General features: G+C 57.7%; 1 protein-coding gene across 1 annotated transcript in view; it reads left to right on the plus strand.

Moving 5' to 3' along the window:
• AXIN1 (axin 1) overlaps positions 1 to 24,664 on the plus strand; it is a 63,008-nt gene that overhangs the window by 36,522 nt on the left and 1,822 nt on the right. The window contains 7 exon segments of the mRNA XM_023247010.2: positions 2,082 to 2,222; positions 6,461 to 6,557; positions 12,906 to 13,043; positions 17,594 to 18,123; positions 18,733 to 18,903; positions 21,482 to 21,727; positions 23,555 to 23,662. Coding sequence (XP_023102778.2) covers positions 2,082 to 2,222; positions 6,461 to 6,557; positions 12,906 to 13,043; positions 17,594 to 18,123; positions 18,733 to 18,903; positions 21,482 to 21,727; positions 23,555 to 23,662 — 1,431 coding nt within the window.

Consider the following 24,664-nt stretch of genomic DNA (forward strand, 5'->3'; position numbering starts at 1 on the left):
CGGGGTTCTTGCATACGGGGAGGGCAAAGGTGAGCAGGTGCAGGGGTGGAGCGCGTGCTCTGCGGGCTTGGCCTTGCAAGCCGGGATGCCTTTTCCTCTTTAAGTTGGAGGTTTTTTTCTCGTTTGACCAAATGAGTGTTTACAGAAAGTAACCAAAGTTTAATATTCCTTACTCGTAATGGGGAAACTGAAAAAACAGTTTAGCACTTAGCCTGTGATCTGGATTCCAGTACTGTGGTTATTATGGTGACGATATTGGTGGTTTTATGTTTTTAAGTATAGAAGAGGAATAACAGTATCATTTAAAAATAATGTTTTATGGTGGGACGGCTGGCTGGCTCCGTCGTTGCACTTGATCTCCAGGTCATGAGTTTGAGCCCCATGTTGGGTGTAGAGCCTACTTTTTACAAAAATTGTTTAAAGTAATAAAAATGAAATTGTATGATTCTTAAAGAGTTTTGATGTGGCAGGCTCCCATCATTCTGTCTGCTTCACGGTAGGAATGATCTAGATAAGGAAATGTACACAGGCACAAGACCAGGGACAGGCATCGGTGTCTCTGTCCTCGTCCCCATCCCTTCCTATGAGCCCTTGGACGGGACATGTTGTGTACTAGGAGCCTTTGGGCCCTGCCCCTGCCCCCAGCTGGCTGGAACCTGTTAGTGGCCTCTCCAGAGGCTTTGGCGGCTGTGGGTGGGTGGGTCAGAGAAACTGCGCGGTGTTGGACGGTGACCTACTCCTTTCTGGAGACGGACGTGGAGCACGTTTCCTGAGCCAGCGCAGAACTTCGGTGGCTGTGTCTCCATCCGGTGCTGTGGCCTCATTGGCCAGAATAGGAGGACCTCCTGGCTGGCGCTTTTCTCATTTTTGTGGCCTCAGGTACCACCTCTCCTGAGACCGGATGCCAAGGCCCCCGGGGAGTTGGTCCCCCTTCGGTCGGGCCTCTCTTCTGGCCGTGCTGCCTGGCCCTGCACGTCCTGCATGATGGGTGTTCAGGGTACCGAGGGGCCTGGTCCCCAGTCTCGTTAGGGCACCTTTTTCTGAGCCTGTGCGTGGCATGAATCGGGCCCGGTGAGGCGATGGTTGTCCACAGGGGTTCCATCCCCGTAGAGACGGTCTCCTCTCCCTCTCTGCACTGAGGACACTGGAGTCTGAGGGCCTCCGTGATGCGCCCCAGGTCCCCGCGCTTGGCGCACGCTGGGCACTGTGGATCGTGGTGTGCTCGACAGAGTGAGGCCAGGGCTCCCGACGGGGCAGCAGTCGGGCGGGTCCTGCGAGGCCCCCATATCCCGGCAGCCATCACAGAATGTCTTCACTTTCCCTGAGCCCCTTGTCGCTACCGGAGGGCAGTCTGGGAGGAGGAGGTGTCTGGCGGGGCGTGGGGGGGGGGTACCTTGACGGGAGAACAGCACGGCCCCCAGAAGTCATTGCCCCCAGAAGTCATTGCGGTGTGACCGGCCCCGAGGGTGCCCGGGAGCTCGGTCCATTGAACGTCCAACTCCGCACCCGGCGGGCAGCTTGCAGCCTCCGTAGATGCACGTGCACCTTCACCCCCGGCTCCCGCCTGCGTCCCGTGAGCCTTGTCACACTCGTGCGCCAGAGTCCCGGCTGGCTCCTTGAAGGGGTTGTGGCCTCCTGTGGCCTCAGACTCTGGGGAGAAGCAGCGGGGGTAGGGGCACCGGTGTCACTGCTGCTGGTGGTGGAGGTGCGCCCCGCTGTGCGGCAAGTAAGCCTGCCAGCAGCGTTCTTTAGAAGACCCGAGAGCAGAATGGCACACGTCCCGTTTGTAGTGACGTGCATAAAAGTGCAAACCGAGGTGACAAGTGTGTGCGCACTTACACGTCTGCCTAAATGCACGCCAAAGATCCGGAAGATGCCCGGGGCTTAACCGATCCCTCTGGGAAGAGCAGAGGGGCCGGAGGCAGGACGGAGGCACCGGCCCCTTGTGCTGTGTTTTCTGGATTCTTTACATGCGCGGTTCATAAATCTGCATGGAGTGTCTGCACGGATACTCGCCCGTGGATGTGGGTGATTGCGCACGTGTCCTTGGGCTGCTGCTGACCTTTGATCCCTGTTCACAGGTGCGGGTCCTGGCGGGAGCCTGCCAACCCCTACTACGTCAGTTCCGGCTACGCCCTCGCCCCGGCCACCAGTGCCAACGACAGTGAGCAGCAGAGCCTATCCAGTGATGCCGACAGCCTGTCCCTCACCGACAGCAGCGTGTGAGTCCCCCCTTCTTGGGCGAACCCCGGCAGGCCCCCCACTGCTGCACGGACAGTCCGCGCTGCGGGACGTGTCCTTGATGGTCCCCGGGGCTGCAGCCACTGCTTCTCCCCAGGCCAAGGCTGCTGGGACCTTTGAAAGAGAAGAAACTAAGGAAGCAGATTCCAGAGCTGCCCACCTCTCATGCCGTGGTTCAGTTTTGTCTTCGGAATTCGGTCTGGGGTTCGCTTTACAGACAGGTGGCCAAGCAGGGTGGGCGGTGGGGGTGCGGGCCTCCTCTGGCAGGGCTGCTTCCTGGGCAGGGGTGCCTCTCTGTACTTGTCACTGTTCAAAATCTACTCCCTGTCACCTACTTGGCATAGGGGATGGGAAGACAGGAACCGGAGGGGAGTTGTTACAGCTGGTTCTGGGCCAGCCCCACTGCCTGGTCGATTCAGGGACAGCTGCTGGGGCTGCAACACATCTCTGAGGCCTCAGTGACCGTCAAGAACCACCTTGAGCCTTAGCGGCCCTCGGTGGTGACAGTGGACCGTATTCTCCCATCGTCCTCCCCAGGAAAGCCCTCCCTTTGTGAGAAAGTACTTATTTTCCAACACTCTTCCTTTGCTTTGGTAGGTGGCTTTTTGGGACCACCCAAAGAGTGGCGTAAAACACCCTGTTATATCAGGGCATTGCCCAACCAGACTATCAACGTCATGTGGGGTCTTGGCCACCCATGAACATCAGACGTACCCAGCTCTAAGACTGTGTGCCATTCGCCATCTGACCACCACTGATGGCAAGTCCCCGGCCAGGGCCAGGGGCTGGGGGCCGAACCGCGGGCACCCTCCCCGCACAGAGGCTGCAGGGGTGTGGGCCGGACCGTGGGCACCCTCCCTGCACAGAGTCTGCAGGGGTGTGGGCCAGGACCACCAGCCGGGGGCGGGAGGGGGGTGGGCAGCAACTGTCAACCGGTCGCTGGGGGATTTCTTTCCCAGCCAGCTTGTTTCTTCACAGGAAACATTTTGGAAAATCAGGTAGGGTTAAATAAGAAAGAAAAAAAGGGTTACTAAACCCTTTTTTAAATTTGTGGTCCCACTTTCTGTGCCGTTTGCATACTTGCTGCCTCCCCTTTGCCTACGCCCCTGCCTGTGGTGTGCACTCGCCGCTTCTGCGGGCTACCCTGCGTCGCCACGCATCCGGGGCCCCTTTCTCTTTTCCTCTTTGGTGGCCACATGGTGGTGACGTCACAAGATGGGTCTGTCCCTTTGGGTTCAACTTGTGTGTGTATATTGACTATTTCATCCTTCTTTGTGTCACATCTTTTGTTTTTAACGTTTATTTATTATAGAGAGACAGAGAGAGACAGAAAAGAGCATGGGAGGGGCAGAGAGAGGGGGAGACACAGAATCTGAAGCAGGCTCCAGGCTCTGAACTGTCAGCACAGAGCCTGACGCGGGGCTCGAACTCACAAATCACAAGATCGTGACCTGAGCCAAAGTCGGATGCCCAACCGACTGAACCGCCCAGGTGCCCCCCCCTTTTTTTAGTTTATTTTTAGAGAGAGAGAGAGCAAGCAGGGGAGGGGCAGAGAGAGGGAAAAAGAGAATCCAAGGAGGCTCAACCGACTGAGCCCCTCAGCCCTCAGCCACCCCCTTTGCATCACATCTTTAAGATAAAATGTTGATGTGTTTTTAGCAGTTTCTTACTTGAAATGACTGTGCTTTTAGCAGTGCCCACTGTGACCCCCCCACTCGCAGCTGACGGCTCGGGATCGTGCCCTCGTGCTATTTGGTTTTCTCCTCCCAGAAATTGGTTACTACAATGAAGATTCATTTGCCAGCACATTTGTCTCGTAAAGTCTGTTAATTCACTCTAAGAAAAGGACATATGTTTGCTAGAGGGAAGATCTAAAGTTTTTAAAGTATTTTTTTCCTGATATTCTGTTCATGTTGGCTTACTCTAAGACTGAGAAACATAGGAATAGTAGGGGCGCCTGGGTGGCTATTGGTTAAGCGTCCGACTTTAGCTCAGGTCATGATCTCATGGTTCGTGAGTTTGAAGCCCGTGTTGGGCCCTGTGCTGACAGCACAGAGTCCGCTTAGGATCCTGTGGCCCCCTGTCTCCCTGCCCCTCCCCTACTTGTGTGCACTCCCTCTCTCCCTGTCTCCCTGTCTCCCTCTCTCCCTCTCTCCCTCTCTCCCTCTCTCCATCTCAAAAAATAAACATTAAAAACATTTCCCCCTCTTTCCTTCTGCTCCCTCCCCTGTGTGTGCGTGCTCTCCCTCTTTCTCTCAAGTAAAAAAAAAAAACAAAAAAAAAAAAACCATAATAATAATAAATAAATAAATATATGTTTTTTTTTTATTTAAAAAAAAGTAGGAATAAATTTAGAATGTATTTGAATATATGTCAGAGGCAAAAAGTAGCATGGTGCGTTTCTTCTACATTATTTCTCCTGGGCACAGCTGCCCTCGGCATGTCAACCACACAGTAAAAACGGTGGCATGGCTCACTAGACTTTGGACGTGGGCGTCCAAGGACAGTGCCTCATCCGGAGGCACGTGGGACCTTTAACCAGTGCCTCGTCAAAGTGTATGAGAAACAAGTTGGTGGCTCGGGACACCTGGGCAAAACCCTCCGGGCAGATGACGACATCTTTTAATGCATTTGACTTGCCTACTGCTTGACAGCTGTCCCCTGAGGTGCCCCTGCTGGAGTGCTGAGCCAGTCACACTGCACACCCAGCTGGTGCCCTGATAGCCGGGACACCGAGGCAGTGACAGGAGAGATGGGCTGTCCCAGCCTCGTTCTGCCTCATTCAGCCAAAGTCTACCCTTTCCACACAGACCAGGGCTCTCAGGAATATGATTTTAAGAGCAGAATGTTGCATCCCTGCCTGTAAGCAAAGCCGCCGAGCTGGGGGCCCAGCAGTTAAGAAATGAGATCAGAATTGTGTGCACGTGTGGATCCTGCTGGCAAGTAGGAGCACTGCTGTGAGAGCGCCCCAGCCCTGTCCCCCCACACCCCCTTCCCTGGGCCGTGCTTGGGAAGGAGGCCAGGGGACGCAGATCTTCACCCACTGGAGGCCAGGGAGGCCGAGGTCTTTCGACAGCCAGATGGTTTACAGACCCCTCCCTTCCAGCTGTCAGAGCTGGGAACCCGCTCAGGAGTTCTTCAGTGAGGAGGAGGTGGGGACCCAGAGGAGCCACTCTCTCTAGGCATCCTGCTCTGGCGGGCGTCGTCACGTCACAGTGGCTCCTGTTGGCCACTGTGCTTCTTAGCGTAGATTTAAAGTGCGGAGAGGACTGGAAAGCGGGAGGGATCGGGTCCGTGCAGTGGGTGAGGTGTTAGAGCTGGCCTGTGTCTTGAGTAGGTACATTCAGTCGTGTACAGACAACATGTGATTTGATTCATACGTTTATTACAATCTTCAAGAGGGTTTATAACTAAAACTTACGTCAAGGAAGCTAATTTGCGTACCCTCAGAGAGAGAACGCTGCCTTTCCAGTCTACCTTGGAAGATAGCAGGCAACATAGAACCTGGGAGATCTGTTCCAGTGGGATCTAAATTGTCTTGGCTGTCCATGTTTTGGTCTGTTTACAGCACCCCTGCCAGACAGGCACCTGGGCGTTCAGTGACAGGTCAGTCAATGTTTCAGGCTTTGTGGCCACATATGGTCTCTGTCACATATTCCTTTCCTGCTTTTCTTCCCCCCCAGTTTTATTTTTTTTTATGTTTTTATTTATTTTTGAGACAGAGAGACAGAGCATAAGCAGGGGAGGGGCAGAGAGAGAGGGAGACACAGAATCTGAAGCAGGCTACAGGCTCTGAGCTGTCAGCACAGAACCCGATGCGGGGCTGAAACTCACAAACCACGAGATTGTGACCTGGGCCGAAGTCAGATGCTTAACCGACAGAGCCACCCAGGTGCCCCTTCCCCTTCAAGTTTTGAGAGAGAACACAAGTGGGGGAGGGGCAGAGGGAGAGAACAAGAATCTTAAGCAGGCTCTATGCTCAGTGTGGGACCCGACAGGGGCTCGATCCCACGACTCCAGGATCATGACTTGAGCTGAAATGAAGAATAAAATGAAATGATGCTCATCCTACTGAGCCACCGAGGTGCCCCTTGTCCGCTGCTTTAGAAAACGGAGAAACCCTTGTTAGCTCTCCGGCCGTAGAGAGCAGGCCTCGCCAGCTGCAATTCCCTGAGCTGTTTGTCTTGCACTCACGCCGGGCTCTCTCTCCTCCGGACAGGGATGGAGTCCCGCCGTACAGGACCCGTAAGCAGCACCGCCGGGAGATGCAAGAGAGCGTCCAGGTCAACGGGCGGGTGCCCCTACCTCACATCCCTGTAAGTTCTGGCCGCGCAGCCCAGCGCCCTGTCTCCTGGGCCCTCTGGGACCATGCCCACCCTTTCTCCCTCCAACCCCGGCCACTGTGGCACTGGGCAGCGGGAAGGGCATTGCTTCCCACGGGCTCAGCTCATGTCCAGGCATAGCGTGTGGTCAACACGAGGTCATGCCCCGCAGGCTGGCGAGGACAGCGTGGGCGACTTGTAGGCCCACCCGTTCCCTTCACAGGGGCAGGGAGGGCCTCACGTAGCACCTGCTGTGCAGTCTTCCTGTCCTGCTAAGTGACGTGCTGCTCCTCGATGTGGGAGAGCAGCTCTGAACCCCTGTCCCTGGCTCGATACCGGGCCCGGCCCCTGCACGGGCCACCCCACTGTGGCTCCATGCGGAAGCCTGACGGCGGCGATGCTCAGTGCCTCTGATCCCAAGTTACTGTGAGCACTTGCTGTGGGAGGTGCCTCAGCTTCGCCTCCTGGGAGGAAATAGTGAGGTGACAGTAGTCCCCCCGACTGTGGGCGCCGGGGGGTGGCTTCGCAGAGCAGGCAGGCAGCCCGCCCCCACCTACAGAGACCTCTTTATCTTGGCGTGCCGACCGAACGGGAAAGACTTCTCAGGGAAGAGAAGGAGGGCTTGCAGGAGTCTCAAACCGTTGGTGCTGCGAGCAGCTGTCCGCGGTTCCTGTGCAGGTGAAGGGGACGTCTCTCGGGGTCACCGCACACTCATCCGTGGCCAGTTCTTTGCTTAGAGTCTTTTAGCTAATTTCCAGGTAAGAAAGGTGGTTTTTATGGTTGAGCAGAAAGGTTGTGGGTATGTTCTTGCTTCTGAGAAGAGGATGGGTGGTCAGTGTTAGGGGCACCTGGGGGACTCGGTCGGTTCAGTGTCATGACCTCAGGTTCGGCTCAGGTCATGACCTCACTGCTGGTGGAGTCAGGCCCCGTGTCGGGCTCTGTGCTGACAGCGCGGGGCCTGCCTGTGATTCTCTTCCTCCCTCTCTCTCCCTCTCTCTCTCTCTCTCTCTCTCTCTCCCTCTCTCTGTGCCTCTCCCTGCTTGCGTGCTCTCTAATTAAATAAATAAATGTTTAAAAAAAGGAAAAAACAGAAAAGCCTGGTCAAGCATCTTGTCACCTCCCAGCACAGACTTGACCTAAGCCAGGCCCCGACAGCGTGTGCTCGGGAGGAGTGGATGCTGCTGCTGGTGGTCTGTGTGCGCGTGTGTGCCTGCGTGTGCGTGTATGCTGCCGGGGCCCCTCAGGGCTCCCCCGTAGGGAGCACCAGCCGGAGTCAGAGCGCAGCCGGGGCCTGCACACGTCTTCACCTCGCTGTAGGCTGGTGTGTGTGTCTCCTAGGTCTCTGCAGAGATCTTTTTTGTTCTTTGTGTTTTGTGGTTTTTTTAAGGGTTATTTATTTTCAGAGAGGGGGCAGGGAGTGGGGGAAGGGCAGGGAGAGAGGGAGACAGAGAATCCCAAGTAGGCTCTGCACTGTCAGCACGGAGCCTGATGCAGGGCTCGGTCTCAGATGGTGACCTGAGTCGGTACCGAGTCAGACGCTTAACTGACTGACCCCCCCAGGTTCCTCTCTTCATGGATGTGTAAACTCAGGACTGGGCCTGGGCAGGGGGAGCAGTAGGGGTGCCTGGGTACCCTGTGTCCCAGAAAGGAAGGGGGTGAGTGGACACAGGAGCCACGTGGAGGTGCTCCCTCCCACCAGGCCACCAAAGTGTGAGGGTCAGTGGCGGTGAGGCGGGAACGTGCGCGTCTCCGCTGACGGACTGAACACACTGGGAGTGTGATGAGCAGCAGGACACCTGCACCGGCCCAGGTGAAGCTGTCGCTCCCATGGAAAAAAGTGACTTCGGGGCAGGGGTGCCATCTTTGGCCGTGAGGGGACCCGTGGATGCTGCCCCCTCGAGGACCATGAGAGGCCCGGGGCCTCTTGCCGGAGAAATCAGCAGGACACAGCCCACGTTGAGGGCCACCCTGCCCAAGAACTGGCTTCAAATTTTCAAAAGTCACAGGGTCACAAAAGTCCAGAGGAGACAGCCTCGTTCCAGACTGAGGGAGTGCAGAGAAACGGTCCAGCTGAGCGCCGTGGCCGTGCAGGGCCTGTGGGGCCTCCGGGTCCAGGGATGCTCGTGTCAGGGAGCCCTCCTCTGTGGGACGCCTACCAACCAATTCTGGCGATAGGATCTGATTCAAACAATTAAACGGCATATTCAAGAAAACCAAAAGAGAAAGTTGGTGAGCTGGAATATAGACCTGGAAAGATGTCTCAGAATGCGGCACAGAGAATCAGGAAGAGACAAGAGTCAGAAGTGTCATTGGGGGAATGTTCCAGAATCGAGGAAAGCAAGGCATCTTCAGTCTCTGGAAGGTCCTGGCCAAGTCAGCGTGAAGGCAGAGCTGAGAGAGGCAGGCATGGCAGCGAGAGCCTGGCTTTACCGTGCGGTGTGGACAGTGCTGTGGCCTCACAGGCTTCCAGCCTCGGCCGCCCAGCCCCCCGGCAGGGCTAAGAGCGTTCTTGGGCACCACGCTGACCTTCGGGCCTGACCCTGTGCAACCATTCGGTGAAAGTAGGAGTCCTGTGCGTCCTGGTGACTTCTGAGTGCTGGTTACCTTCCAGGGGAGGCTTAATGAGCCCTGCTCCTTGAGCTGTTCACACGTTCAGGGGAACAGGTCGTGGCTGGGATGGACTGGGCACGGCCAGGCGGTTGGTGCAGATGCCGGGGGCGGTGAGTGGGGACAGAGGTCACCGGCCTCCTCACCCGCCTGGGCTTCGTTTTCCGGGGACCAGCGTGGAAGATGTCGCCCGCGTGCTTCTCGGCGGCGTGGGGAGCTTCGTGGTCTCTCCAGGGGCCCCTCTGCATCTGTCTGATAGCTCAGCAGAGGGGCCTGGCAGGGGTGTGCTTGGGTAGCCCGTTGAGGCGGGGGGGCGGGGGGGGGTCTCAGCAGCAGAAGCGCTGCCTGGGTGAGCTGGCGTCTGCTGTCAGCACTGGGCACAGCCTGGAGCCCAGCCTGGCTGTGTGGTCAGGTCAGACAGGCCAGCACGTGGCTCGGAGTTAAGAGCGAAGAGAGGGCATGCTGCATCCGTTCTGTCCGGCGTGGAAATGAAGCAGGAGAAAACTCACCGAAGGGGAGTCGGGAAGCCAGTGGGGAGAGCTCTCGTGCCAACCCAGCAGGAGCGTCCGTTACAGGGAAGGACGCGCTGCGTCCCCTACCCACTGCGTCCCACCCCTGCAGCTCAGCCAAGGAGAAGCCTTTGTCGCCCCAGACGCTTGCTTCTCTCCAGTGGACTTCCATTCACAGCAGCCCTCCCAACTCCCCTTCTCCGTAAGATGACGTCTTTGCCTTTGTTTGGGAGTAGTCTATCACTTTTGCCATACAATGCTTGTCCCCAGTTGCAGTTCTTTGTTACTCCTAAATAAAACCATTTTTGCTGGTAGAATAACTGACTTTTATTTTTAAGGGCAACATTTTTTATCTAACAAACCAGAAGAAAATGTTTCCCATCTTGGCCGAGGTCGTGGAGTCCTGTGATTGGGGTGTCTCTTCTGTGGCTGGTGACACCCGCCTGCCCCAGGAACCTGTGCGTGTCTACTTTGTCGTTGGGCCGGAGACTTGGGGTGGGTCTCAGGGGAGGCAGGTCCGGGGAACGCGGGCGAGAGGCAGACGCTGTGCTGCCCCGAGGTAGGCGGGTGGGCTGTGCCTGGTGGTCCTTGCTGCGTGACTTCCAGGGGATCAGGCCCAGGACGAGGGGCTGTGTGTGGGTGTCGGCGCAGGGGCACAGAGGCACCACCACGTGGGGGACCCCGCTGACTTTCCAGTCATGAAAGGTCTACTCCTTAATGCCCGAGGGAGGAGCCATCTGAACTCCCCAGAAGGTCCACAGTTGTAATTACTGGGACTTTTTCCTTTGTGACTTCTTTTGTTCCTCCACAGCCGGAACGTTACCCGTTTTTCCACAGAGCTGGTAATTATTGTCATTTCTGACAGTTTCCCATTTTCAGAAGCACAGCCGTGCAGCCTAGAGGCTCTTTTCCAGAACACCTGAGCTTGGGGGCAGGCATCCGCCACAGGGCCGAGCCTCGCACGCGTCCTCACTCCACGTGGGTGCGTTTCCGTCTCGTGGGGACTTCTCACTCTGCCCTTTCTCTGCGTGTGCCGTCTCACGGTCAGCACTGCTCAGCGCTTGCCACCTGGACGTCTGGCCTTGCTCTCTCAGTCTCATGCAGGTCACTGCCCTCTGCTCAGTTCAGTCCCCGGAGAAGCCAGCCTGCTGGCCTCGGGCCTTTCTTGTCCACTGGGATATGCTGTCCGCAAAGACTCCCTTCCGGGTCTCGGCCTCATGGCTGTCCCTACTGCCCAGGCTCTTCTGAGAACACTGGGCACCCCTGGACCTTTCGCACCAGCTCTCTCTGTTGAAGTGTTAGCTTGTGTCCTGGGCTTGCCCTCCCCTGCTTCCCTCTCCGGACCCTTCCGAGCTTTCTGCAGCCGCCCCTGAGCTCATCGAGGCCAGTGATAGCCCCACACGTGGGCATTTGTCCCCGAGCCCTTCCCATGATTTTCTCACCTAAGCTTACCTGTTTCTGAGGTTCTGTCGTTTTGTAGATGAGAAACATAGAGTCAAAACTGTGCCCAGGGGCACTGCCCCCGCTCAGGCTCCTGCCCCACACGGAGTCCTCCCTGCTCAGCTTGCTGTACATCTGAAGTCCAGGGTTCTAGATCGCCACGATCCACCCAGGAGATCAGAGAGGACTCCTGTGTGTCACCCTGTCTCGGGCTACTCCCTCCTCCGTCTGCCCTCCTGCCCTGTCCGAGCCCCCTGGGCTCTCTCCCCTCCTCTTGGCAGCTCCCCGGTGACCCCATCCCCCTCAACAGGGGGGTGGTGGCTTAGATTTTAAAAAATATGTATATTTTTTTAATTTTTGAGAGAGAGAGACAGAGTGCAAGCTGGAGAGTGGCAGAGAGAAAGGGGGACAGAGGGCTCGAAGCTGGGCTCTCCGCTGTCAGCACAGAGCCCAGTGTGGTGCTTGAACTCAGGAACCATGAGATTGGAACCTGAGCTGAAATCGGGGTTTGGATGCTTAACTGACTGAGCCACCCAGGCACCCAAGTGGCTTAGATTTTTAAAACACGTTTGCGCTAAAAGATATTGTTAGGACAGCTGATCAAATTAAAATAAGGCCTGATTAGGTAACAGTAATGTTAGACTTTTAAAACATGCAGTGACCTAACACAGACCTAATGTGATGGTCACCAGGGCTCTGTTGTCCCTCCTGGCTCAGTGCTGGGTAAAGGAGACCTTAGACAAGAAAAGGGGGCAGTGAGGAACCCAGCAGAAGGGGCAAGTGTGAACACTCGTTTTAAGAGAAAACGCAGGTTTCTGGGAATGCAAAGTGGTGTGGCCACTCTGGAAAACAGTATGGTGGTTCCTCAAAAACCTAAAAATAGAACTACCCTTCGACCCAGCAATTGCACTACTAGGCGTTTATCCAAGGGATACAGGTGTGCTGTTTCAAAGGGACACATGTACCCCGATGTTTATAGCAGCACTATCAACAACAGCCAAAGTATAGAAAGAGTCCAAATGTCCATTGCCGGAGGAATGGATAAAGAAGATGCGATATATGGGGCTCCTGGGTAGCTCAGTCGGTTGAGTGGCTGACTTCAGCTCAGGTCATGATCTCACGGTCTGTGAGTTCGAGCCCCGCGTCGGGCTCTGTGCTGCCAGCTCGGAGCCTGGAGCCTGCTTCAGGTTCTGTGTCTCCCTCTCTCTCTGCCCCTCCCTTGCTCATGCTCTGTCTCTCTGTCTCGAAAATAAATAAAAACAAATTTAAAAAAAGATGTATATTTATACGATGGAGTATTACTTGGCAATCAAAAAGAATGAAATCTTGCCATTTGCAACTATGTGGATGGAACTGGAGGGTGTTATGCTCAGTGAAATTAGAGAAAGACAAAAATCATGACTTCACTCCTATGAGGACTTTAAGGGACAAAACAGACGAACATTAGGGAAGGGAAACACAAATAATATAGAAACAGGGAGGGGGACAAAAGAGAAGAGACTCATCAATATGGAGAACAAACGGAGGGTTGCTGGAGGGGGTGTGGGAGGAGGGATGGGCTAAATGGGGAAGGGGCACTAAGGAATCTACTCCTGAAATCATTGTTGCACTACATGCTAATTTGGATATAAATTTAAAAAAATAAAAAATAAAACAAGTTAAAAAAACGAAACAAAACACACGTTTCGGGGCTCCTCCTGGTCACCCAGAGAGTGTCCATGTGCCATCTTGACGGGGCTGGCAGTTCAAGGCTGCACGTGGTTAGCTAATCAGTGTCTCCTTGCAGCGCACTTACCGAATGCCAAAGGAAGTCCGCGTGGAGCCCCAGAAGTTCGCCGCGGAGCTCATCCACCGCCTGGAGGCCATCCAGCGGACACGGGAGGCCGAGGAGAAGCTGGAGGAGCGGCTGAAACGCGTCCGGATGGTGAGTGAGCCTTCTGGGAGAGGCCACGGTGCGGCTCGGGTTCTGGATGATCTTACTGCGTTTTGGTGGAGTTAAGGGCAGCTTCAGGTTCCCACGAGCTCCCTCCTGGGTCTCCCAGAGTGCTGGCTCCCGACGCCCTCTGACCCTGCCCTGGTGGCTGGCCGCTCTCCTGTGACGGGGGCACGTCTGAAGCCGCCACCGCTCCTGTGCGGTCTTCACCGTCTCCTGGGGAGGAGGTCCCCCTGGCGGGGACCCTGAGCCTGGTCTGGGAGCAACCAGTAGGCACTCAGCAGCTGCTCCTTGGCCTGCGGGGAGCTGGGGTTCCTGTGCCACCTGCTTCTGGGGAGGTGTGGAGAGGCAGGCAGAGACCACGCCCTGCTGTCATCCCCAGGCGGTGGCCACACCGGAGCTACATCGGCTCGGCTCAGGAAGGCAGTTTTGGCAGATGACTCAACGCGTACCACGTGCATACTGACCTCTCCTTTCAGCCCAACCCCCTTCCTGCTCCCTCCCGTGTCCCACATGCCCCCCTGGCCCCGCCAGGTCCCAGGGGCGCCGGGCACACGTGTGGAGCAGAGTGTGCCCTTGGCACGGGGCCTGGGGACTCCCACCTGTCATCCCGAGTGCAGAAAGGGTCACGTTCAGAAATAGGCTCCTGTGCCTTGTTTTCTGACCCGTGGCCTTGCCGGGCAGAACGTGGAGTGCTGGGACAATTACGTGTGGTTTGTGACTTACCTGCTCTGATACTTCTCGGCCTGTAGCTGTCAAAGAGACAGGCGGCTTATGTGGCCTGTGGGCGTCATCCTGCAAGACTCATTCCCACGTGTGCTCGGGTTTCCGTCCTGAGATGTTGATGACAGACATGTCCCTTGAGCACGGCCTTCCCCGTGCTCCTCACGCCTCACCAGGTTGTGTGTCCCCGAGGCCCCAGTGCCCCGTGCTCCCGGAGCCAGGCGCCACTGTGTCGCTGGAGACAGGCCTTTGCTTTTCTCCAGCAGGTAGGAATCTCCTTCTGAAACTAAGAAAGGTCACCACTGGCAGCACCTGGCCGGCTCGGTCGGTGGAGCGTACGACTCTTCCTCTCAGGGTTGTGAGTTCAAACCCCACGTTGGGTGTGGAGTTTGCTTTAAAAAGAAGAAAAAGGAAAAACAGTCACCAACGAGTGGCGTCTTGCACTTTTTCCCTCAATACCTCATGCCCGATGCCTGAAACCCAAACCATGACTGCTGTGGGGGTGCCTGGCGCATTGCTTGGTAGAGCATCCGACTCTTGATTTTGGCTCAGGTCGTGATCCTAGGGTCATGGGATTGAGCCCCACATAGGACTCTGTGCTGAGCGTGGAGCCTGGTGGGATTCTCTCTTCCCCTCTCTCTCTGCCCCTCTTCCAGGCTTGCTCTCTCTCTTTCTTTCTCTCTTTCTCTCTCTCAAAACACAACACAAAGAAAAACACACCCAAAACAGGATTGTTCTTGAAGGAATTGTTTCTCTACCTGATCACCCGATACTCATTTACAACACGGACCTGAGCCCTGCTCAGACTCTGTCCGAACCCCCAGGAGGGGCCTGCTGTCTCACCTTCCGTGTTCCCCCGGTGAGTCATGTGCACCTGAAGTCTGGAGATGCCATCGTAAGGGTAGTCGTGGGGCCCAGCCACAGTCACACCTGGCGGTTGCCTGTCCTGCCCTCCATGCATCACACACGGTGCTGTGCCCTTGCCGTCCAGGGTTCCGGAGCCCCCTCATATGACACCCAGGTTTGAAATGAGGGGCCACCCCACCCCCCACACTTTTCAGATTTCGAATAGCGTTTCAAAACCTGGGGTTCGCGGTGGGCACCAGGAAGGCTGGGGTGGTCACCGAGGTGAATGGCCAGATGGCGTGCTCTCCGAGAGGGAGCCCGCATGAAAGTTTTTTTTTTTTTTTTTTTTTAACATTTATTCATTTTTGAAAGGCAGAGAGAGACAGAGTGTGAATGGGGGAGGGGCACAGAGAGAGGGAGACCCAGAAACAGAAGCAGGCTCTAGGCTCCGAGCTGTCAGCACAGAGCCCGGCATGGGGCTTGAACTCACGGACTGAGAGATCATGACCTGAGCCGAAGTCGGCCGCTCAACTGACTGAGCCACGCAGGCGCCCCTATGAAAGTATTTTTAAGCACCTGGGCAGGGACACTAGGTTTTTCTTACCGGCATCTTCTTGTCTCCCTCCCTCGTAGTGACCCGGTGACTCCCATGCAGGCAGCGCAGTGCTGGCCTGGGCGCCGGGCGTGTGCTGACCTGCTGCCTGTTTGCCAGTCTGGGTTGCAGCGAGGGTGGGGGCGGACGTTCTGTGGGCATCCACAGAGGCCACCTTCCCCGTCGGGGTCCAGCAGAGGCCTCCGTGAGTGAAGGGACTGTCAGGGCGTGGCCTGTCAGGTAACCTTCTTTGAGAAATCGGTGTCGGACGCAGAGTTGCCGTGAGGCACGGCGGGTTTTACAGGAGCCAAGCCCTGGTTTGTGTGCCGTCGTGGAGCTGGCACCGTGGTGCGTCCGCGGCCCAAGCATGCCTCCGTCAGTGCGTCCTGAGTACGCTCACGAAGTAAAAGTACCCTGTGGTTTGTGAAAGAAGTTTAAGGCAGGAGACTTTCAAACCTTCTTGCCGTAGAACCCGACTGTGGTAATTGTGTCAAGTTTGTCCTCGTGGCTCCGTGTGCCCGTGGCCCTGCAGGTCACTGTGTGGGACGGGCATTTTAACAGCCATCGGTATTCGGTGTATTTTTCTCACGTCTGAGTCTTAGTCTCCTGTTGTCTGCGGCCTCCCTGTCGGGGGCGTGCGGTTGTGCCTGGATCTCCCAGGAGCTGTCACGGGGGGCTGGGCCCGGCCACAGAGGTTCCCCAGTGCCTGCGACTTAACACAAGATGTTCAAACGAGTAGCCCCTTGTATTTCCTGGGTATCGATTCGGGAACGAATCGGCAGGCCCGCGGTGGCGTCTGGACAGGATTGCCGGGCTCTGTGTCACAGTCTCTGGCCTGTAGCCACTCTGTCCCCATAGGCTTCCCTCGGACCCTGGGGGGCTCGCTGCCCCACAGCTGGCTGTGCGGTTCCATCGGATGCCCTGAGTGTTTGAAACAAAACAGGAGAAAGTCAATTCTAATTACGTATGTACAGGGAATCCGCGTGGACGTGAGAGTCCCTGTCTTGCATGATTTTACAAAATAAGGCTCCTGTAAATATGCCATAAACTACAGTCTTTTTTTAAAGAAGAATAACTACAAATTTTTAAATAAGAGTTTTGTTGTAAAATTCGGAAAATAAGAACAAAGAAGAAAGTGAAAATTCTTAGCTAGACAGTTTGGTGAACCTGTAACATTTCAAAACCGTAAAACCGATTTCCTACATGTGCAGAGCCACCGAGACAAGCTGGCTCTCAGCCCAAGCTGTCCGTCACCACCCCGTGACGCCCCCTGGGGACTGCAAGAGCCCCTCTTCCTTAACCGTAGGGGTCAGTGTCCGTCAAGGGCAGAGTGGGGCGTCCGGCATGGGACGTGGGGTGGGGAGCCCAGGGCCCCGGTGTGCCCGAGAGGGGCGTGTTCACCCTCCCCGCAGCCCTGCGCCTGCCCTCTGTCCTGCTCCGTGCCACCTGCGACCTGAGCGTGGACTGAAGTGTCTGCAGCTGACCGCCTGTCCTGGTGACGTGGAGACGCTTTCCCATAAGTGAAAAGTTTCTTGTGGATTTTGTGAGATTTGTTTCTGGTACAGTACAGGGGTAGCTGTCCCATCCTTTCTGGTCACTACCGGATGTACCCACCATTATTCTGGTTTCCACAATTCAGTGAGATGAGAAAATAAATACAAGATTTGGCTGGTCAGATGTTATATTTACGGATAGGGTCCTGTTGGCTGCCAGAGACTCCAGAGAAACCCACCTGGATTTAGTGTGACAGTTGACCCAGAATCACAGAGCAGAGCAATTAAGCAGAAAACGAGCTCTTCTGCACAAGGGCGTATTTCCTTTGAAAATGTAATGGGAAAGGGACGATCAGGTTGCACAGTCGGTTAAGCGTCTGACTCTTGATCTCGACTCCGGTCATGATCTCCCGGTTTGTGAGTTTGGGCCCCACATCAGGCTCTGTGCTGACAGAGTGGAGCCTGCTTAGGATTCTGTGTCTCTCCCTCTCTCCCTGCCCCTCCCCCCCCCCAAAATAAATAAACTTTAAAAGCAAACAAAAGAAAATATAATGGAAAACATGGAAATAAAATTGAGGACTAGGAAAATCAACTGAAGAAATAAAAATATCTTTATTGAGAAGCGTAAAAGAACTAAGTCCCTCTGGAGGTTTCTCAGTGGGCGGGATTGGGTGGGCGTTGTGGTCCTCGAGCTCCTGGTGCGTGGTGGGCGTGCTCACTCTCTCACGCTCCCCAGCGCCCAGCGCCTCACCTGGTCTGCTCATCCTGGGCTCGGTGCTTCCGGCCCCCGAGATGGAGCGTTGCGGGCCTATTTCTTTGTTTCCGCGAGGGTGAGGTTTCTGTGACTCGGCTGGTGCCAGGAGGTGACTCGTGACCTTATCCTGCAGGAGGAAGAAGGTGAGGATGGTGACATGCCCTCTGGTCCCCCGGGGGCCACTCATAAGCTGCCTTTGGCCACAGCCTGGCACCACTTCCCGCCCCGCTATGCAGACGTGGGCTGCGTGGGTCTGCGGGACGCGCACGAGGAGAACCCTGAGAGCATCCTGGATGAGCATGTGCAGCGGGTCATGAGGACGCCGGGCTGTCAGTCGCCGGGGCCCGGCCACCGTTCCCCTGACAGCGGGCACGTGCCCAAGATTATGGGGGTCCTAGGGGGCGTGCCCCCTGGGCACAGTAAGCACGCACCTAAGTCCGGGGTGAAGCTGGACGCAGCCGGCCCACACCTGCACAGGCACGGCCACCACCACAGTCACCACGGGGCGGCCAGGCCCAAGGAGCAGGCTGAGGCTGAGGCCGCCCGCCGCATCCCGGGCAGCTTCTCTTGGGGCCCGGAGCTGCACGGCCACACAGCCAAGCCCCGTAGCCACTCAGAGAGCGTGGGCACCGCCCCCAATGCCAGCGACAGCCTGGCCTACAGGTGAGTGTCTGTGGCAGCCTGGGCCTTGCTTTGGGATCGGGGCTGTGGTTTCTTCATCCCTGAACCTATATCAGTAAGGGCCACGTGCGCCTTCCCGGGGAGGAAGGGGTCACAGTGAGAGGCTGTGTCTCCTGAGGGTTCTGTTCAGTTTTCTGGGCCACAGTTCCCCTTTAAAAGTCGTCCAGCTGGGGTTGCCTGCACAGACCGTGGGCATGTGGTGGCCAGAGGGCCCCAGCGCCCAGCATGAGTGCCTGGTCCTGCCTGGGGTCCCGGGCCATCCAGGGCTCTGGCCTTGAGGGGTGCATGGATAGAGAGGTACCTGTTTCGGGGGAGGCGTCTGGGTGAGGGGTGACTGGGTCCCGGTGCTGCTGCCACCAGGTGGGTGGTGGGGCTGGGAGGGCGAAGGACAGGTGCTCCTGCCCTCCCAGCTGGTGCTGCCTGGACGCGTTGTGCTCCCCACCAGACTAACCTCAGAGAACCCCCTGGCATTGGGGCGGAGCCCGCGAGGACACACAGCTCTGTCAAAGCCACCACGTTCAGGTAGCCGCTTTCCGGCAACAGGCCACAAAGTAAAGGCAGCAGGTGACTCCCGGTCCCTTGCTTTTGTAGCGGGAAGTCTGGCACTGCCTCTAGAAGAAACGCCAAGAAGGCGGAGTCAGGGAAGAGCGCGGGAGCCGAGGTGCCTGGCCCCTCGGAAGACGCGGAGAAGAACCAAAAGATCATGCAGTGGATCATCGAGGGGGAGAAGGAGATCAGCCGGCACCGCAAGGCTGGCCACGGGTGAGAGGCGCCAGCGTCCCGGGTGGGTGTGGCCACACAAGCCACGGGTAAAAGGCACCCGGCGTCCTGGGTGGCGCGGGCACCAGCGTGTGGCACTAATTGACGAGCCTACAGCGCGGTTCCGCCAGGGTCTTTGAAGCTGCGGCCTGGCCCCACCCACCTGTCCTTGTACCCCGTGGCCGTGGCCGTGTGAGCGCGCTGACTCCCGCCCCGAGTGGGGCCCTGTGCCGGCCTTGGGGTCCTGACACAGCTTCGGTGTCCTGGGCGGGAGTGTCCGCTGCTGAGCTCGTTCTCAAGTCACCTCGTTTCTGCCTGATCTCCTCTTGCTGTGCCCAGCCCGCCAAGGGGGGCCCCGCTTTCACACAGCTGCCCTCACGAGCTGCTTTCTGGGTGGCTGACGCCTCCACACGACGGTGACCTAAGTTACTGGGGCAGTTAGGCAGGTACCTGGACGCCACTCCAGACAGACCGCGCAGGACGAGTCTTGTCTGATCGCACCTGGTCACCCCCCAGCCGTCGGTGGTGTCTGCACCCTCTGAACTCTGTACTGGCCCCACAGAGCCGGAGGCTGCTCTGGAGGGTGTGGAGCCAGGACCCCAGACGTGCCATTGCCGCCTCGCATGGGTCCGTCCATTTTGGGGGACCATGGGGGACTGGGGCTGGCCCGGACTGCACGCCTCACCCCCAGACCAGCCGTCTGGGCCGTGGGGCTGGTGCCCGTGGGTGGGCTGGCCACCCCTCCTTCCTCAGTCTCCCGCTTCGCTGGCTGTCTGTTTTGGATATGGTTGGGGACGGTAGAGTGCGCGTGTGTGGCGGCGGTGGGGGGGGGCTTGGGGGGGGGGAGGGGAGAAAGGGAGAAGTGGGTAACCACCTGCCAGCCAGCCCATCCTGAGCAGAGACTTGGGACTCTCCACCCGTGGGTCCCTGTGTCTGGTCTCCACGTGACTGTGGGAACAAGGCTCCCGCCAGTGTTCGGACACCTTTGCGGTCACAAAACCTGTCCTGGGTGAGGGTCTTTCCAGAGCCCCTCTCCTGCTTTGGTTGGGTTTCTCTGGATTTCCTTTTCGGGTTTCCACAAGGAATGGCTCTGTTCTGGCCGTTCCTCCCACGCCAGATGGAGGGTTTCTGTGGTGGAAGAATAAAAGGCCCATCTGGAAACAGTCTCAGGTTGGAAGGTGCTTGATGTCAGGATGGGCCATTTTAAATGGTGGTATTTCAGTATCCCTGCCAGGTCTCCCTGGCCTCCCTGGAGTTGGGGGACAGTGTGCCTCTGTCTTTGCCGCTCTTACATCATACGACAGGTAGGCAGGGGGGGTGGAGGCATGGGGCAGCGAGAGAGGGAGGACGTGGGGGGGCCAGGAGATGGGAGGTGGGTGTGGGGCGGGGAGGTGGGGGGCAAGGAGAGGCTGGGGGTGGGCCCCAGAGCCAAGGTCTCCCTGTGGCTGGCCCCGTGGGCTCTTTAGGAGGGAGATGCCATCTTTCCTGGGGCAGTTCCGGGACTGCGAGGGCACTGAGCCTGGGGGCCCTCTTCCAGGGTTCCCTCCTGGTGCTAAAGCCCCCCTTTCCAAGGGCTCCAGCCAAGGCTAAGAGAGGCTGATGTTTTGGTATAATTCAGCCGTGCAGCAAAGGCGTACTGCACAGCTCTAGAGCGTTTTGTGTTGGGTAATGAAGGCAGAGAGAGGTGTGTGATCCCATGGGGGAAACATTTGAAAAAATGAAAAATTGTATGTTTAGAGTTACGCTGATTGTGTTTAACAGGAAGGAGAATATACCAATATAATGAGAGTAGGTACTTCTAAATTAAGATTTTTAGATTGTTTTTACTTTGGAATTTCCTATATGGTTCAGTTTTCTCACAAAGAGCATTTATTTTGATCCTAAAATGTTTTTTAAAAACAGTGAAAAGTTTTTTTTTTTTTTTTGAAGTTTTTATATAGGGTATGACATAGTTCAGTAAAGTTGTTAAAAATTAGTTACAAAAGGGGCACCTGGGTGACTCAGTCGGTGAAGCGTCCGACTTAAGCTCAGGTCGTGATCTTGCGGTCTGAGAGTTCAAGCCCCGTGTGAGGCTCTGTGCTGACAGCTCAGAGCTTGGGGCCTGCCTCGGATTCTGTGTCTCCCTCTCTCTCTGCTCCTCCTCCACTCACACTTTCTGAAAATAAACAACCTTTAAACAATTCTTTAAAAATGAGTTACAGGGGCACCTGGGTGACTCAGTCAGTCAAGCGTCCAACTTGGGCTCAGGTCATGATCTCACAGTTTGTGAGTGCAAGCCCCGCGTTGGGCTCTGTGTTGACAGCTCAGAGCCTGGAGCCTGCTTGGGATTCTGTGTCTCCCTCTCTCTCTGCCCCTCCCCTGCTTGTGCTCTGTCTCTCTGAGATGAATAAATGTTAAAAAAAAAAAAAAAACTTAAAAAATAAATAAATAAAAATGAGTTACAAAAGGAGCGTGCAGCGGAGGAGCACGGTGTCATGTGGTGTGGTGGGAGGGGTGGCAGGTGTGCCCCTGGTGGCCTCCACTGGCCCCGCCTGTGGCCAGGGTTCCAGATGCTGCCACACTCGTTCTTTTGCTCCCAAAGGTCTTCCGGTGCCAAGAAGCAGCAGGTGCACGAGAGCCCCCGGCCCTTGTCCGTGGAGCGTCCCGGGGCCGTGCACCCTTGGGTCAGCGCTCAGCTTCGCAACTCCGTCCAGCCCTCTCACCTCTTCGTTCAAGACCCCACCATGCCACCCAACCCAGCCCCCAACCCTCTGACCCAGCTGGAGGAGGCCCGCAGGCGCCTGGAGGAGGAAGAGAAGAGAGCCAGCAAATTACCCTCAAAGCAGAGGTAGGGGGGCAGCGGGGAGGGCAGGCCACACCCCCAATCAGGGCTGCCTTGGCACTGCTTTGGGGCTGTAGCCCCCCGAGGCCTGGGCACCCCCCAGCAGTCCTGGTTTCTTCTTTCACTGAGCGCCACCCAGGGCACGGCACGTGGCCTTGCTGTGTGACAAGGGGCTGGGAGGGTCCTCCTGGGGTAGAGAGGGAGCCGTCTCCCCTCTGTGAGTGTGCACTCGCCCCGGGGCTCCACGGAGCCTCTAGACACTACGGTCAGGAACCCCCTGGCCGCTGTGCAGGCTACAGAGTGGGGGTCCTGGGGGGTCCTTGGGTGGGGGGCCATAAACGGTGCCACGCACAGGTGGGACGGTGAACGTTGCTGAAGTACGCGTAGAGGTACAGTCTTCTCCGCAAGGGACCCCAAGCCCCGTTGTCCCCAGCGCCATGTCCTCCTGGGCCTTGAGGGCCAGAGAGGCCCCGCCCACTGCTGACGCAGCCTCAGGCCAATGCGGCTCCCCACGCCCTGCCGCTCACCCTAGGGAGAACCCCTTTGTGGATGGCGGTCTTCTCTCCAGGCCAGAATGTGCCTTCCCCTGCCCTTTCTGCTGGGCCTTGAGGTCACTTCTCCCCGAATGTGTACCAGCGCGTTGGAATTCCCGGACAGATCCGGGAAATCTGCATTTTCCACCGAGGCCCCGGAGCATGGTCACACGGTGGCCCTGTTCTTGGACGTTGCCAGCGCCTCTTGCCCAGTCATGGTCACTGGGCATGTTTCCTGGGGACCTCACCGTGTGGGGGGCCGTCCAGCTCTTGGGAGGCTGGTGTCAGGATGCAGGCCATCCCTGCTGCCTGTCTTATCGGGCAGAGCCAGGAGCCTGACTGTGTCCCCTGGTCATTGAGTGTGACCACGTTTATGGCCACCTGTCTCACACCCTGTGACCCTGTCAACATAGAACCAGAGAGCCGGCTCGGTGCTGCGGATGCTGCTTCGTCTGACGGGGCCTGTGACCTGGAGGCGGACAGGGCAGCAGAGGGGCCGGCGGGGAAGGGGCTGGGGCATATGGGTAGGAAGTCTTCCCTGCTGCACAGAGCCTGGGAACGTCGTCCTTGCCACGCACTGGGGGTGTAGGGCTCACGTCTGCTCTTCTCGGCAGCAGCCGGCAGGCCCTGCGTGTGCCCGTGCCGGCCAGAGACGCCAAACTGGTCCACACAAGCCTCTTGGGAATCCGTATTTGGGCCGTGAGGCTCCTGACAGGGTTTTGGCCACCGGCTCCGGCGTCTCCATTTGTCGCCGGTCCAGAACGTGGGCCTTTTGTAAGCGACTGCAGACACGGATGGAGGTCCGAGTTCCTTGTGGGGTGACCCACCCCCACCCCGCCCCGGCTGGCGGAAGAGAAGTCACCGTCGGGGCTGCACAACATCGCGTCCGGGGCAGACAACTGTTGGGAAAGCTGCTCGGGATGGAGCGGCAGCAGAGCGCGGACGAGGACGAGCACGCGGACGAGGCCGGAGCCAGGCCGTCCCCGAAGGCTCTTTTCAGTGTGGAGGAAGGGTCGGTGGTTCCCCGGAGTGTCATCCGCCGAGGAGTCCAGGAACTCTGGATTAACTGGAGCCTCGTGTTTCCTGACCGGCCCCGACGGAGCCCTGGAAGCCCCCGTCGTGTGGTGTGGTGTGGTGTGGTGTTTTATCCGCCCCACACGGTGGGAGCCTGGTTCGGCGGTGACGGACCCTCCCCCGGGCCCCTGCTCCGTCTGCCTGTCTGTGGCCCCACTGTCACGGCGGAGCCTTGGCGGAGGCCCGACCCCAGCACGCGCAGCTCACCGCCGTGGTTGTTCCCTAGGTATGTGCAGGAGGTCATCCAGCGGGGGCGCTCCTGTGTCAGGCCAGCGTGCACACCTGTGCTGAGCGTGGTGCCAGCCGTGTCCGACTTGGAGCTCTCGGAGACAGAGTACGTGCGCCCCCCGAGGGTCTCGGTACCGCTTACCCTGCCTCCCGCGGGGGAGCCGCTGTTCCCAGGATCTGGGGCGTCGCGCCGGAAGAGCTGGAGCCGGCCTCAAGCTTCCGGTCTCTGTCAGAGGAGACGTGGGCCGTCCTGTGTGACACGTGGCCACCGGGCCAGGGAGGGAGCTCTGACCTGCTGCCTCCGCTCTGGCCCCGTGTGCCCACCCGCCTTTACTTTCCTGAGCTTCCCGGCCGGCCGTTGGGGCTCGGTGGTCTGTGACTGGTGGTGCCTCTCCTGGCCCAGCACCGCGGGCGTGTGTGTCCGGGTGCCGTGAGCACACGGAGTCTGTCTAGCTCTGTTCTTGCGTGGAACGTGGGAACAGGTGCTTGGCGCGTCCGCTCCCCAGGCAGGCGTGGTGCAGGGCAGGTGTTGGGGACCTCATGTAGACGATGCCGGCCACCCAACCCCTGTGCCTCTGCTCAGAACAGAGCAGAAACGGGGTCCCCCGCCTCCTCCCACACAGTGGCTCATCACGTCCAGCCGGATGCCTGAGTGACTCAGAGCTTCCCCACCAGGTCACTCCTCGAGGGTGGTCTCTGGGGCGGGGAGGGGCCCTGCATCCCTTCTGCAGAGGACCCCCGCCACCATGTTAGGTTGCAGCACTCAGGGAAGGAAAGCAGGCACCCAGGAGCCCGGCTTGAGCAGCAGACGGCCAGCTAGCCCAAGGAACCGCCCCCTCTATCCCCCGGAGCACCAGGGAGACAGGGGGTCCCGTTGTGAGCTCAGGAGGCCTTCCCGACATGACGCTGTACCCGCTCCTGGCAGGGCGGCTGGTGGGGGCCAGGGGCTGTGTCCGAGCACACCTGGGCAGCTCCGGGGCGGTCACAGGGACGGGGACCACTACGGGACGGAGGGCGCGCTGCCTGTGCGGTCTCGTCACCCATCAGGACAGGTGGCCCTTCGGAGTGATCCCGGGCAGGAGACCGTGCTGGCCTCACAGCCCTCCCT

Source organism: Felis catus, chromosome E3, assembly GCF_018350175.1.
Source record: "Felis catus isolate Fca126 chromosome E3, F.catus_Fca126_mat1.0, whole genome shotgun sequence".
NCBI classification, from domain to species: domain Eukaryota; kingdom Metazoa; phylum Chordata; class Mammalia; order Carnivora; family Felidae; genus Felis; species Felis catus.